Source organism: Physcomitrium patens, chromosome 5, assembly GCF_059467195.1.
Source record: "Physcomitrium patens ecotype Gransden chromosome 5, ASM5946719v1, whole genome shotgun sequence".
NCBI classification, from domain to species: Eukaryota; Viridiplantae; Streptophyta; class Bryopsida; order Funariales; family Funariaceae; genus Physcomitrium; species Physcomitrium patens.
The window spans coordinates 10,393,416-10,407,504 of NC_143414.1; the positions used below are offsets into that span (position 1 = coordinate 10,393,416).

The 14,089-nt window shown below is 37.9% G+C and overlaps 3 protein-coding genes across 5 annotated transcripts; 2 read left to right on the forward strand and 1 right to left on the reverse strand.

Annotated features, from left to right (window-relative positions):
- Nucleotides 1-1,200: 1,200 nt before the first annotated feature.
- Nucleotides 1,201-3,974, forward strand: LOC112282456 (uncharacterized). Its single transcript, XM_024520042.3, has 4 exons — nt 1,201-1,780; nt 2,003-2,584; nt 2,709-3,138; nt 3,254-3,974. Exons 1-4 carry the CDS (start codon nt 1,513-1,515, stop codon nt 3,525-3,527), a joined length of 1,554 nt encoding a protein of 517 aa, XP_024375810.1. The 5' UTR covers nt 1,201-1,512; the 3' UTR covers nt 3,528-3,974.
- Nucleotides 3,975-4,068: 94 nt separating this feature from the next.
- On the forward strand, nt 4,069-6,273 carry LOC112282457 (protein trichome birefringence-like 12). 3 transcript variants are annotated; one of them, XM_024520044.3, is made up of 5 exons: nt 4,069-4,611; nt 4,769-4,885; nt 5,014-5,263; nt 5,485-5,792; nt 6,124-6,273. In XM_024520044.3, exons 1-4 carry the CDS (start codon nt 4,073-4,075, stop codon nt 5,770-5,772), a joined length of 1,194 nt encoding a protein of 397 aa, XP_024375812.1. In that variant the 5' UTR covers nt 4,069-4,072; the 3' UTR covers nt 5,773-5,792; nt 6,124-6,273. The 3 variants fall into 3 exon arrangements, with proteins under 3 accessions (XP_024375812.1, XP_024375811.1, XP_073390288.1); XM_024520043.3 differs by lacking the exon at nt 6,124-6,273 and having other exon boundaries at nt 5,485-5,952; XM_073534187.2 differs by lacking the exon at nt 6,124-6,273 and having other exon boundaries at nt 4,226-4,421; nt 5,485-5,952.
- A 1,224-nt stretch (nt 6,274-7,497) lies between these two features.
- On the reverse strand, nt 7,498-12,259 carry LOC112282458 (secretory carrier-associated membrane protein 2). Its single transcript, XM_024520046.3, has 13 exons — nt 11,680-12,259; nt 10,996-11,055; nt 10,469-10,576; nt 10,244-10,306; nt 9,952-9,985; nt 9,629-9,751; nt 9,349-9,414; nt 9,113-9,206; nt 8,901-8,946; nt 8,637-8,704; nt 8,408-8,456; nt 8,208-8,273; nt 7,498-7,881 (listed from the first exon to the last, which is right to left on the reverse strand). Exons 1-13 carry the CDS (start codon nt 11,734-11,736, stop codon nt 7,795-7,797), a joined length of 921 nt encoding a protein of 306 aa, XP_024375814.1. The 5' UTR covers nt 11,737-12,259; the 3' UTR covers nt 7,498-7,794.
- Nucleotides 12,260-14,089: the final 1,830 nt, after the last annotated feature.

A 14,089-nucleotide genomic window follows, 5' to 3' on the forward strand; every position in this document is an offset into this window, starting at 1 on the left:
TTTATTTAAAATAATCTTAAATACTTTGTTAATGATATAGATATTATATGCCATGATATCCAATTGATCTAATATGTTAAAATTTTATCTTTTAAATAAATAATGAATTAATTTCAATAAAATTTAAATAATATTTATTTACTTTATTTAGATAATATAATATCTAATGCTTATCAATCTAACCATATTACTTTAAACGGCTTGTAAGTTCTATGAAAATGTCTTAAGAAAAATCAGTAGTATATGAAATTTTAAATTTTAAATTTTAAATTTTTTATCTTAAAATATAATAAAAAAAACTAAATATTAGGAAAAATAATCTTTAAAATATTTTCTTAATAGTATGCTAGTGTTGTATTATGTGAAAATCAGTTTAAAAATGCATTGGATAAGATATTTATGAAGAAATGTTTTTATAGTCTAAATTTATTTTTTAATAATAATAAAAAAAATATGATACCTAAAAGCCTTCTTTTAAAAAATATCAACTCTCATAGATACCTTTTGTAGCTAATTTTAATTAGTTAGCTAATATGGCCAAATAAAATATTAATCAAACTTGTACTTGAGTTCTTTTTATATGTCTTGAATCATTACTAACTCCTTTGCATTAAATGCATTACAACAATGCATCAACAAATCAGGTCAATGTTTCTTAAGCTTAAATTTTTAATCTCTGGTATTAGAAAAAAGAACATAGAATTATATCAATATAATAAGATATATTTACAAAACTTTCTCCTCCAAATATCAGTTGGAAGTGCTAAATAGAGAATAAGAAGCCTCTTTGTAATTCTAATAATAATATTTAAGGCATTTATTTGTTATATTAAATCATATGTGTCTTTTTTTAAAAAAATTATGTAAAGTCTATTAATATATTTAATATTTTTTTCAATAAAGACTCTTCATTGAATTAATATATATATTTTAACATAGTATTTCTAAATAATAAAGTTTTTGAAAACATTAAAGTTTCAATTTTTATCTTCTTTAGGCTAGAACAAACTTTAGAACTACATTCTATTGATTCTTTGTGAATGAATCTTTTTAACCTTAGAAATTTTAGTATAAAAAGAATATTACTTCAAGAATATAAAATACCTATATTAGTATTAGACCCGGAAGAAAAGAAAGACACCAGAAAAAGTAACTATTTGTCAGACCTCGAGAAAAAACAATCCTGCGATGATATTTGCAATAATACCGCTTCGAGCATCTCGGCAGTCGTCTTCGCAATTTTCCTTGTGCCCATGGCGACTTGTACACACGCACGAGCCGGAGCCAGGCGTAGTTGTGTTGTCGTGGGAATTCTCTGATCTGGTGTAAAGAATTTCGGTGTTGGGGCGTGGCGGATTTTGGATTAGGGTTTTGGGGTTATCTGAATTGGCAGCAGTGAGCATTTGTCGGTGAAGGGTTTTGGTATTCTAGACGTAGGCGTAGTAGTGTGTGTGAGGTTCGCAATTTTATTGCATCCTTTGCTGCTGCCTTCTTGTGGTGTGCTTTGCTGGAATGACGATCAAGGACGAAGATATGGCGCTTGTGGGAGAAAAGAAGAGGCCGAGAGGAGAAGACAATGATGCGGCTGCAATGGAGGTTGAGGGGAATGAAAACGGCGCCATTTCTGGGGAGAAGGATAATGACGCAGGGGAGGGAGTGGAGAAAGTAGAAGTCAAGAGAGCGAAGACGGTAGAGGCAGCGCTTGTTGCAAGCCCAGGGGTCGTTGAAGTTGAGAAAATTGCTGAAAATGATAGCATTGAGATGCGTGCTGAGAAAAATGGTAAGCGGGCCTGTGGTTCGGGAGATCAGTGATGGTAATTTGATGCTTTAGAGGGGGGATTGGAACTTGATTGAAAGAGCTTGTTTGCAAATTTTGATAGCGCCCGAATGAGGTATGCATCCTCCATCGAATTGGGTCTAATTTCGCGTTTTGTTTTGGTATATAGAAATGCCTCACATGTGTTTGGTGATGACGTTGGAACAAATGATGGAGAAACTGCAGGAGTGGTGAAGACGGGCACGCATATTCCAGGAGGAGGGAAAACGGGCAGAAAGAGGAAAGTTGCATTGATCCTAGCATATTGCGGTGCAGCGTATCAGGGAATGCAGAGGAATCCAGGAGCTATCACCATTGAAGGTGAACTCGAGCAAGCATTGTTTCGCGCTGATGCAATCGCTGAGTGTAATTTTGGCGACATGAGAAAGGTGGATTGGATGAGAGCTGCACGAACTGACAAGGGAGTCAGCGCCATAGGGCAAATAGTCTCCGCCCGCTTGGTGATTGATCCCCCAGGGCTTGTTGAGCGCGTCAACCAGCACCTTCCCAAGGATATTCGCGTCTTCGGCTACACGAGGGTGACATCCAACTTCAACGCCAAGCAGATGTGTGATAAGCGGCGTTATGAGTATCTGGTACCTGTTTTCGCTTTCAACCCTCATGCTCATCATGATCGAGAAACTATGCAAATGTGGTCGGATAGAAAAGAAAACGTCAGGCTACAGCGCATAGAAAAGAGGAAAGCACTGGAGCAGAAAGCCGCGGGAATTGAGGTTGGTGCTGCCGACGTGAAGGATGCAACAAATGGTATATGCTTCTTCTTCTCCTCCTCGTTTTTTTTTCTTTTCCCTGTGATGTTCTTGATTCTAGATTATGGAGCTCATATGGCTCTCTATTCGGGTTTAAACAAGATATTCCTTGATGCACACAGGAGCACCACAGTCTAAGGCATTGGAAGCGGAGGAGGTTAAATCGGTGGAAGTTCGCGTAGAGATTACCTCGGTCGTTAAGGAAGTAGTGGAGATTGAAGCGGAAGGAACTTCTAACGGTGAAGAGCAGGTGCCTTTTGTATTTGATGATGCGAAATTGGAGCGGCTGAATGAAATCTTGGGTAAATACGTCGGCACCCGTAATTACCACAACTTCACCGCACGGATCAAACCTGAAGACCCAAGCGCAAAGAGATATATCATTTCGTTTACGGCGGGGAAGGTCATCGAGGTCCAAGGCATGCAGTTTGTGCCGTGCACCGTGGTAGGCCAGAGCTTCATGTTACATCAGATTCGGAAGATGATTGGCACTGCCATCGCTATTATGCGGGGTTGTGTGCCCGACTCTATCATTGATTTTGCACTGCAAAGGTATTTTCTTTTCTAGTCTTTGTGACTTTATATTTTGTCTACCGCAGACCCATCAATTTCTTCAAAATTGTTTCGTGAAAATTCCTGCTCAAATGCCTTGTCTCTTCGCGTGCAGCAAAAATGACGTCAATACACCGATGGCTCCGGAGCTTGGTTTATTCCTGGATGAATGCTTCTATAGTGCTTACAACAAAAAATTTAGCAATTCACATGAGAAGCTATCACAGGAAGGGTACGAGGAACAGATTTTGAAGTTCAAGCATGAGGTTATTTATCCTCACATTGCGACCACCGAGGCCAAGGATGGCACCATGGCTTTATGGCTTCATGGGCTTAACGATCGGCATTATCCTTACTTTGCGACGCACCGAGAGGGAGCAAAACTTTAGGACAGATTAGAGATCCTTCCGAGCGATTTTGAGCTTCTCGAGTAACAAATATGCACCCTTTGGAGGACTAGATCAATTGCAACGAAGATTAACGTCGACCTTAAGCTATATTTGTTACCTCGAAGGGCCATAGAAAATTAATTGGTCTGGAAACAACTTAACGAGAACTTGCGGAATCCTCAACAGATGATGTTGGGCTAGAATCTGCAGCTTCAAGATTTGAGGAGGAACAATCAGTTGCTGCACGAGACGATGCCACAGTATGTCAGTTCGACTATCCAGGTTTTTGGAAGACTACGTGGGCGTGTTCCTCAGAGGATTAGGGTATAACATTTTAGTTAACAGAATTGTCTAGTGCCCCCTCGTCAAGAGCGGCGCTTCTTTGAATACTCTTGTTTCTAAATCTTGGATCGCATTGTCAATTGGACGTTCACGTTTTTACGCACATTTCACGTTTCTAAGTGTCCGAGGGTATTTGCGTCTCTTTAAAATTGACGTATGGTTGGTATTAGTTCCGATTTCAGAACGACTTGGGAAGGTCAAGTATGAAGTATCCTATTGTGTTTTTGGTTTTTCCCATTTGTCTGTTGTTGCTGCTGTTTCTCTCCACTCCACTCGTTTCAATTTCCAATAAAGCGATTTCCATCCCAGCCTCACAAGATGGTGCTCACGGCCATCACAGCGATAGCTGCAACTTCAGTAGTGGTCGCTGGATACTGGATACCACCAAAAGGCCATTGTATTCAGCTGATTGCCCCTTTCACCGCAGTGTTTGGAATTGTGGCAAGAACAAGAAGCCGGAAGCGGAGAAGATGAGTCAATGGACGTGGAAGCCTTCAAAATGTAGTCCATGGGCTTCTATAAAACCCCATTCCTTTCTCCGCGCCACACAAGGTATGCGGCTAGGTTTTATTGGCGATTCTCTCAACGAAAACTTCATGGTGTCCCTTCTTTGCAGTCTTAGTGCAGTCGATGCTAAAGCTCGTAAGTGGAAAAGAAGAGGAGCTTGGAGAGGAGCGTATTTTCCATCCCAAGACGTTACTGTGGGATATCATCGTGCCGTAGTTCTTTCAAAAATTGCGAAGTGGGTAGTCATTTCTTCTCGCAGAGTGTTGCTGCAACTGTGCAAGAAGTTTTGAGCGATGCAAGCCTTGTGAGTTTCTGCGTAATGCAATTAAGATCTGTTTCACGAGCATATTAAGATGAGACGGGAAGAGCTGATCTAACACTGCAGTTTGCAGACTGCAGAATCTGGCAGGGACTGGGTCAGGGTTTCGAGTGGACATAGACATTCCAGCTGACGATTGGTCTAATGTTACGCAATTCTACGACGTTCTCGTCTTCAACACGGGGCACTGGTTAACTTGCTGGACTTGATAGATTCCTATATTATATTCTTGAAGTGTGTTGCATTAACTGGCCTTTAAACTTTCACTTGACGATCAATAACTTTTAACGATGGACACTAAGCTGATTGAACCGGCAGGTGGGGTTATGATAAATTTCCGGAGGACTTGCCTCTAGTGTTCTATAAACAGGGGCGGCCTGTGTGGCCACCTCTCAGCATTCGGGAAGGTTTGGCTGCAGTCTTGAAGAGCATGCTGGAATTCATTGATGACTCAGTGCCTGCAACAGTGTTGAAGGTGTGGCGCCTCCAGTCTCCTCGTCACTTCCACGGCGGAGAATGGAACCAAAACGGAAGCTGTAGCAGCTCTGATCTTCTCAGTAGCACTCAGGTGATGGAGCTTCTCCCTACCATCCCTGCTTTTAACAAAACGCCCACTTCAAACTTGAAAGGATCGATAAATGCATGAGAGAATTGAAGTTGTGCCTCATGAGAGACTAAATTAGTGCCAATAAATAATGCTATTTTTTGCCAACTGTTTATGGTCAGTGTGCATTGCATTTGGAATTTTCTTGAAAGAATGAGAGCATTCTGGATTTTATGAGGGCACAGGTGGAGGAATGGTTCGACCCTGCTAACGGGGGAGTGAATAGAGAAGAACGTGAGGTGAATGATGTGATACGATCGGCATTGAATGGTCATCACGGTTTTGTCCTTCTGGACGTGGCCAAGATCAGTGAATTTCGAGCGGATGCGCATCCTTCTCTTTGGCTTGGAGGCAAAGATACACACCTTGTCTGGGGCCAGGATTGCTTGCATTGGTGCCTCCCAGGATTGCCTGATACGTGGGTAGACATGTTGGTTGATGTTGTGCTGAAGCACGTTCAATCAGCTCAGTGAATGAACATTTTCTGCAGTCAGTAAGATATCTCCCGCTTGTGATTTGCTTAAGTTCAATTGAATCAAGCTGCGTGGTCTAAAAAGAATGAACAACTCCTTGACAAGGTCGTCGTTTACTATGTTGTCTCAAGTTGGAGCTTGACAATATTAATTTCGTTGGAAGTCAGTTTACTAAGTAAACATAGTGTTCAATATTGAAGCATCTATCATCTTTAAGTAAATCACTTGAAGACAAATGCTCTAGTTGATTCGGGGGAGGTTCCATTTGAAAGAGCAGATGTTGTTGTCTTGCAAGAAATCCCTCACAAGGAAGAAACAGTATGTAACATTTATCGAGTGGTGAAAATGCAGAATTTGCGAGGTTTCACTGAGTCCAACTGTGCATTGTAGTAAACTCCAATTGGCATCTCTTCATGGGGCCCTGAAATGCTTTTCTTTAGGTCTTGAGGCCTCAACTGCATCCTTCGGAATTTAACTTGCTTCGTGCTGAGCTTGCTTCAACTTCATTTCCAACTTGATTTTTTCTTAGTTAAGTTTACCGCTTGTTTTTTTTTATGTTTCGTCTATTTGATTGTTTCACCTCGCAATGAATTTTATAAAAGTATAATACATGTTAGAGTTGGTTTCAATGTTTCAAAATTTTATTTCAGTGGCATATATATATATATATATATATATATATAGAGAGAGAGAGAGAGAGAGAGAGAAAAAAAACTTAACAATATTGATGGATTCAAGTTTTAGTTTTTTTGCATATGTGCACAATACAGTTTAGTGGCAAAATATCATTAGATTGTGCATTGTGGAATTACTATAAATTTATTCATGCTTTTTTAAAACACCAGTTTGTTGACAAGCATGTATCATCAAAATTCAAAATTGGTCATCTAAAATTAATCTTCCTTAAACCATAATAATTTGGATGTATTTAAGTAGTTGTCAAATCAACAATTTTGAATGTGATTTTTTAAGCTTTGAAATGCCTGCTAGGATTTAACTTTTTAAACTTATTGTGCCTAAATGCAAATATTTCTAAAACCAATAAACCTTGATAAATAGGATTTTGTAAAATATACATGCAATATGTTTGTTTGTCTTTTTAATTTTTCGTTCAAAATTTTTAAGCTTATAAACTAAAACATAATTTTAAAAAATATATATATATATATATATATATATATATACATTTGTATTTATATCTTTATTTTACAACTATTTTAAAGTTGGATCATCTTCAACTGCTCATATGGGTAGAAGCTCTTAAGAATGACTTCGCACACTTTTGAGTTATAAATAAATTGCGTTTTTGAAAATATAACGTCAATAAATCTTAAATTGTTATTGGTAATCAAATACTTTGTTTAAAAATGATCCTAAGAGAAGGTTTATTGTTCACAGAAAAAAATATTTTGTTTAAATTCGTCCATGATTACAATTAAAAAATCTTTAAATTTTAAAACTAAGAATTGGATTGTTGCACTCAAAAATCGAAGCACTAAGTTTGTTGACATGTGCAACAGAAACATACGAATGAATTGGAAAAATTCATAATGGTTCTTCTCTTTAATAGTCACATAAGAGAATATAGCATTGAATTCAAGTAATTAACAAAGTTGTCATAAATCAGGAGAGAAAAAAACTAATATTTTAATAATAATAAAATGATAAGATTGTCCTCAATGATATGCTCAATCAGAACAGCATGGCTATCTGACTTACACAGAGTGAGTGAAACTGAAGTGACATTTAAGAGTCACTTAATAAATACTTAAGAGCAACATTAATCACGCCCCATTCACACGTTACATGTATAGCAGATCTGTTATCCGTCGGGAAACCAAGACTCGGTGGTTTCACCATCATACCAGTAGATTCAAAGAATTAGACTATCGACCTCTACAAATCGACCTGCGCTACGAAACCTAAGTTCGTATGAGGATTCTGCACAACTTCCAATCTGCCTTAATGAGTAACCATGATCAACATCTACCAGCTTGTACATCACTCGGGGGATCCTCAAAATCATATGGCAGCTCTAAAGGCACCAGCAGCAGCTTCACGCCTAAGTTGCGCTGCTTTTCCAGAGCCCCGGAAATAATCATATACTTCCTGCGAAAATAAAGAATAAAGATCCAAAAGTATGAGTTAACAAATAGAGGTTGGTCAACACGTGACAAAAAAATTGTGTACTCTAGATTGAGTGAGAAGAATTAGATTGAGTGACCAGTAGTATCTCAACACAAACTCAAAGCTGAGCAGTAATGGACATTTCAAGTCGTGCTGTAGCAGATAAAATTCAAAAAAATATATAGCTAAACAGGTTTTAATAATGCTAAAAGTAACAGTAAACAGATAAATAAATATTATTTTGATGAAAATCAAATCTTCACTAGTTCCAAAGGTAATAAAAGGAAGTAAAATTTTGAATAGATTACCTTAAGGACCCAGATACTTAGTAATGCCTCAAGTGTAAACAAGACGAAGCCCACCACATAAAAAATCTGTATGCAAGTGAGCAAAATCAAGTTTCAGATTACAGCTGCAATACCTAATTTGCAATTAATTCTATTAAATTAAAATGAATCAAATCAAATTTAGAGAGTAAAACAGACTGAGATTGAAGAGGATAGCTCACAGCAACGAGGGCATTCTCTCCAAATAAGCTCAATGCAGGCCAGAGCCCCCTGCATTCACCATCACATTCACATGGTTAGGTGAAACCGTAAATAGTTGAGTGCAAGGCAGTTTCGAAGCAAGGCAGGTGGAATCTCGTAGAGTACATTCCATAAATAAACTTCAGCGGGCAAGGAATTACAACTTCAACAAAAACGAAATTGAAGCTGTGTGAGATTATGCAAACTTACGCAAGAGATTTCCCCCTAAAGAAAATTGGTGGAGCAATCGCAGCCAATACAACGAAGCCAATATGAAGCTGTAAAAAGAAAGACAAACGAAAAGCTTAAGACACTCAAAGAGAACCCCTTGATGTCGCTTATACAGAGACTAAACTGGACAAATCAAGGAATGCTATCCGCCCATTTAAGTGAGAATTATTCAACATAATGATCGTGTTTAACTATCGCAGAGTGCAATTGGTCCCCTCACACCTAAGAATTATGTCTGCTTACACAGTAGAAGATGAAGAACCAGCCGAACTTCAGAGCACTATCAGATCTGTAAAAACAACGGCATCAGATATCAACTTTACTTCACAAGCACTAACTCATTCTGGGCAGATCCAGTTCAAGAACCGGTTCGTAGAGACAAGAATTAGCAATCATGTTTTTTAGAGCCTAGACAAAAATTACAAAAGAGGTTCACAACGTCATGCACAGCACACCTCATTGCACGATACAGTGGCCTGTACCACAGGAAGTAGGATAGAGGATAGCCAGCTAGAACAAAGATAACACCCAGAAGCCATATTTGCACATCTGCCCCCACAACAAATAGTTAGAATAATAACTTTCAAGAACGTAAGCGGCATCATATCTTGAAGTTCAAAATCACTAAACAAAGAAATAGAATAAAATAAAACAAACAAATAAGACAATTGCAATTGTCACAACAACTCACCACCAGGGCCTGCAATCCATGCTACTGTAGTGCAGATGAAATTCCAAAATAAACACAGTAATATTCCTGAAATATTGCCACGATTCTCTATCAGCGTGATGAATATGCACTTGATAAAAATCGCTTGGCTTACCAGAAACTGCTTTACAGGTGTCGTGTATACTCGAAAAAAGAATTGAATTAATCAAAATTGGCTGAAATATGGAAAGTTGATAAGCCACCAAGTGTAAGGCCGGAACCAAGAAAAGTTATACAGCAACATTAAAATAAAATTCCGTACCTAACCAACTTCCATAAGCTTGGTACTGCAGTTGTTGTGTGTGTGACGGTATGTCCCTGGCAATATCATGATGAAGGATGGGGATAAATGGGGGCCAGTTTTTGTCCTCAATAAGTATGCCAGCTGAAAAATGCCAACCAAAGTCAACGAATCACGCGACAACGCACACTAAATTTGATTTGGACATAGGTAAAACCTACCTCCTGACCCCAACTCCAAACATAATTGCAACAATCGACATGATTTCAGCTAACTCCAGATTAACTGTCAACAATTCCAATGCACTTAGAGATTCAGAGGAGTATGAACAAAACTACACTCACCTTTAGCCGCGGCTTCCTCTCTGCGTTTCAGTTCCTACTTTGCAGAAAAACCTTTGGTTAACAACTTGAAAAGGCACTTAGTCTCCAGATAAAATCATGCATAGAAAGATAAACCAAGTAAATGAACTACTCTACCTACCCAGGCATTTCTTTGGCAAGTCTTGCATCCTGACGAAAATCGCATGTTTCGATTTTTCTTAGTTTGACTTCCTAAACTTAACTTGTAAATATCACGCGACAACGTACACTAAGGCTAACAAGCACGTCAGAGGCACCACTACATATGCAGTACCTGCTCTTTCTTCCTAAGTTCCTCCTCCTTGGCCTTCAGCTCGTTCTCCTTCTTCTTCAACTCCTATAAAAATAGAGAAAACCTACATTTAATTGGAATAGAGAAATAAATTCTCAATAATGGAACAATGGAAAAAGTACTCAGAAAACCAACTGTCCGAGAGACAAAAGCAAGCTAAGAAAATATCAAGCGGACAAGTCAGAGAATCACGCAGTGACTACGTACTTTGGCACCACCAAGGGGAATATCGACTGTTGCATCTTTTGCAGCTGTTGAACCTGAAAAAACTGGTTCGTGTGGAAGAGGTGAAATTGTATTCACTTGTGGCACGCTCTACATATCAAAGAAACAATATCAGAAAATCCCTTCTAAGTACAGATAATTTGAACTTTATGAAAAAAGATTCTCGAATCCAAACCCATCTTCAATGATAACGGTTTATTATTGAGTCTCATGGTAAGAATTGCTTAAGTACAACAACGACATCACGCACTATTACATTTCAATTCATCAACATTAGGTCTTAGTCAAGACCAAGGAGCTGAATGTGCCTGTTATTAGGCACAATAATCGTGGAGACGTTTCTCTTAAAAATATCAATGAAAAAAATTCATCGGGAACAAGAAACTACTGTAACATTCAGTGAAAACCGAAATAACATTGATGGGTACCTCTACTATCACACTACTGCAGAGTCTTCGTCTTACGTACAAGAAACGAAATCAGCACAACTTGATGCAAGGGTAACATACCTTATCATAGAAGCCTCCACCGTAGGATGACTTTTGCGCCTGACTTCGTACTACTGGATCCTGCACAAATTCTACAGCTTCACCACCTCTAATTCCACGAAATCAAACACCACAACGCGATTTCTGGAGGCGGAAGAATGCCACGTAATTAACCAAGGATATCTTTCGTCCACTTATGCACTGTGTCTCTTTTTTCCTCTTTTTCATTGTATAAAAATAGGCAGAGTTCCAGGAAAGATGATTTCGGGTTGGGTTTTCTTCGATAAAGTGATTGCAACTTGGCACTATTTCATTCAACTTAACACTCCTTTAAAGACAGCAGATCTCTCGTATGATTGACACTGCAACGGGTGGAAATGTGAGATCAATCCAGGATGACTGAAGATACACTCGGCTCACAGTCATCTAAAGAGATATATGACATTGCATTGTTCAGTGACGATTACAAAACTAAAGGTTTGCAGAGGCACAAATAGCCTAGGTCTTCAGGCAATTATAAGTCGTTCGAATACATCCCGGGGTTAGCAGTATTCTTGCCATATCTCAGTCTTGGTGCAGGGGTACATGACAAGTCTAGCTATATGTATCCAGTTGCATCGTTATGTTCTTGTATCATCACACAAGCACGTCCATGGAAACGATTTCACATAATAGATAAGCAGTAACCTGCGACAATTTACTTACAGAAAAAGGATTCACGTCATCTTCGTCAAACGGATTGCTGTCATACCGCCCCGCCATCGCATGCAATGCTTCTCAGCTGCGACGACAACCGTCGCCGCCACCAATAGTGGCTAAACACACCAATACGATCTGCCTCTCACACTCACTCTTCTCGCCACTCGAAAAAAGATCTATGATAAGTCGTTCGAAACGACTTCCCCGTCCTCGCAAACCTTCGGAAACTACTAAAATTTAAAATATCTACTTCTGCAAACTCCAAGGCAAGATTCACCTCCTCCGATCTAACGAAACACACAACTCAGCGCAGTGTGAGAAGAAACATGTCTGATCCGGCTCCCAAGCAAGATCCGAACCTCCACAGGTGCAGAAAATGACAGAAACAAGTCGATCGAAAGCTTTCGAAACATCGAAGATGCGGGTGGCTACGACAAGAATGAATGTAGGAGCTACAAGAGCAGAATGGCGATGGACACAGGGAAACGAAACGCGACAAGAGCACACGGCATAGCAGATCGGGGTCCGAGCAACGCTCCGAAGGCGCCAATAAAACTTCGTTCACCCGAGCTCAGTGCGATCGTCCGCCCGTGAAGGCCAGAATGCATTCATCCTTCGAGGCGGCGCCAGTTCATTCATCATGCTTCAGAAAGACCAAAGACCTTCCACCCCGCGCTTTCTGCATCGATGAGCGATGGATCCGGGTCTTTTGAAATCCTTATCATTTATGGTCATGGACGTGTGTCCCGTGCCGTTTCAGCGGGTATACACCGGTGTTGATATCTACCCTGGAAGTCCATCCAGGTCGAGGTGGTAAGTCCGGATACGACCGTAGAAAATAGTGGCCACCTTACACTGTTACTCTGAAAATAAAATAAAATAAAATAAAACCTTTACCACAATTCTGAAAAGTATTTTTTCAACTCATATTATCAAAATTTAAAAAAATAGTTTGGACATGAAAACATATCTTATTTCTTTTTTAAGTTTTTAGCATACATGGATTTAATTCATTGTTATTGATTAGTATAATATATTTTCTTTAAGCATAAATTAAAATTTTGAGAGAAAGAGAGTAATTTATTTAGACTTTGGGATGAAGAAAGAATAAAGAATAGTTCTATCTAATAGTATGTTTTGTTTTAATAGTATCTAATTTTTTTTATATACAAAGTATTTTATTATTATATTTAATTTATATGATCTTAAAGAATCTTTGCACTTTTTATTTTTAAATTTGTTTTATACCAAGTAGTTGTATTAGGGGGTTTCAAACATGGCCTTTTTGGGTGATATTTTACTTTTGATGTAAGCTCAAAGAATCTTGTGATACTTCAAAATATCATTTGATACTTCACCAAATTACCTACCTCGCAAGGTGGATAATTTTGAAATTGAAATATCAAAAGAGATGTAGATCAGATATCAAAAACCACATTACTCATCTTAGCTCTTTTCTCTTATGGATTCAATACCACACCACCTATTACTATGCCTTAGTATTCCAAAAAAAACAACAAACCCTTTGAGATTTAGAAATGTTGACCACTTTTGCAATTGATGAGGAATTTCATGAATTATTAGAAGAATACTCTAAGCACATTAATAGTAAATTCTAAGACAACTTCTTTGAATCTAATGATACAGAAGAACTTATGCTGGTTCATAATATAATCAACAATTCTTATTTCATGTTCACTCAAAATCCTATATCTATCACAAATATACATATTTATTCTAACAAATTATCTAAATAATATGAATAAATAGAAATAAGTGAAAGTAGATAAATTTGATAATATCTCATAAAAAAGCTTCCTAGAAGCTTCATAGATGTGGTTTTATCTTTATATGTGTCTATAGGTGATTGATAGGTTGAAAACTTAATCAAAAAATCAGCTATGTGTTGCATGTGTTGATAGCTTGTAGTACAAGCTAATAATGTGTTGTACACATTGGAAACTTGTCTTGTAAGTTAAGACATGTCTCTTGCAAGATGGACATATATTAGAGGTCCTATAGAACATCATCACAGAGCTCCTAGTATATATCAAAGGAAGATTGAAGCCTTCTTTACTCATGTTAACTCCTTTTTTGCTTCTAATCTAATTTCAAGAGTTTATAGTTTTTTAGTCTTTAGCAATTTCCATTCCAATTTTTTTTTAATATACATACTTCTTAATTTTTATTTTTTTTATCTCTCTTTGATACATATCTTACTTATTTACATATCTTCTTTAAGTTCTTATCCTTAAAAATACATAATTGCATGATCAAATTTTGAATTATTTCATGAATGAACTTATTGCTAAATATTGTGAAATAATAAGAACATCATGATAGGACTTTGAGATGGTGATTTTATCCATCAAAGATTGCTTCATTTTTAAATTAGAAGCTATTGCCTACATATTGA

Excerpts from the sequence above, each read along its gene's own strand:
- LOC112282456 (XM_024520042.3), top strand. The coding sequence starts at position 1,513 with ATGACGATCAAGGACGAAGATATGGCGCTTGTGGGAGAAAAGAAGAGG. Across the intron at positions 1,781-2,002 it reads GATGCGTGCTGAGAAAAATG|GAGTGGTGAAGACGGGCACG; the intron begins GTAAGCGGGCCT and ends GAGAAACTGCAG. Across the intron at positions 3,139-3,253 it reads ATTGATTTTGCACTGCAAAG|CAAAAATGACGTCAATACAC; the intron begins GTATTTTCTTTT and ends CTTCGCGTGCAG.
- LOC112282457 (XM_024520044.3), top strand. The coding sequence starts at position 4,073 with ATGAAGTATCCTATTGTGTTTTTGGTTTTTCCCATTTGTCTGTTGTTG. Across the intron at positions 4,886-5,013 it reads GTCTTCAACACGGGGCACTG|GTGGGGTTATGATAAATTTC; the intron begins GTTAACTTGCTG and ends TTGAACCGGCAG. Across the intron at positions 5,264-5,484 it reads ATCTTCTCAGTAGCACTCAG|GTGGAGGAATGGTTCGACCC; the intron begins GTGATGGAGCTT and ends ATGAGGGCACAG.
- LOC112282458 (XM_024520046.3), bottom strand. The coding sequence starts at position 11,736 with ATGGCGGGGCGGTATGACAGCAATCCGTTTGACGAAGATGACGTGAAT. Across the intron at positions 10,577-10,995 it reads GTGGAGGCTTCTATGATAAG|AGCGTGCCACAAGTGAATAC; the intron begins GTATGTTACCCT and ends TTTGATATGTAG. Across the intron at positions 7,882-8,207 it reads TAAGTATCTGGGTCCTTAAG|GAAGTATATGATTATTTCCG; the intron begins GTAATCTATTCA and ends TTATTTTCGCAG.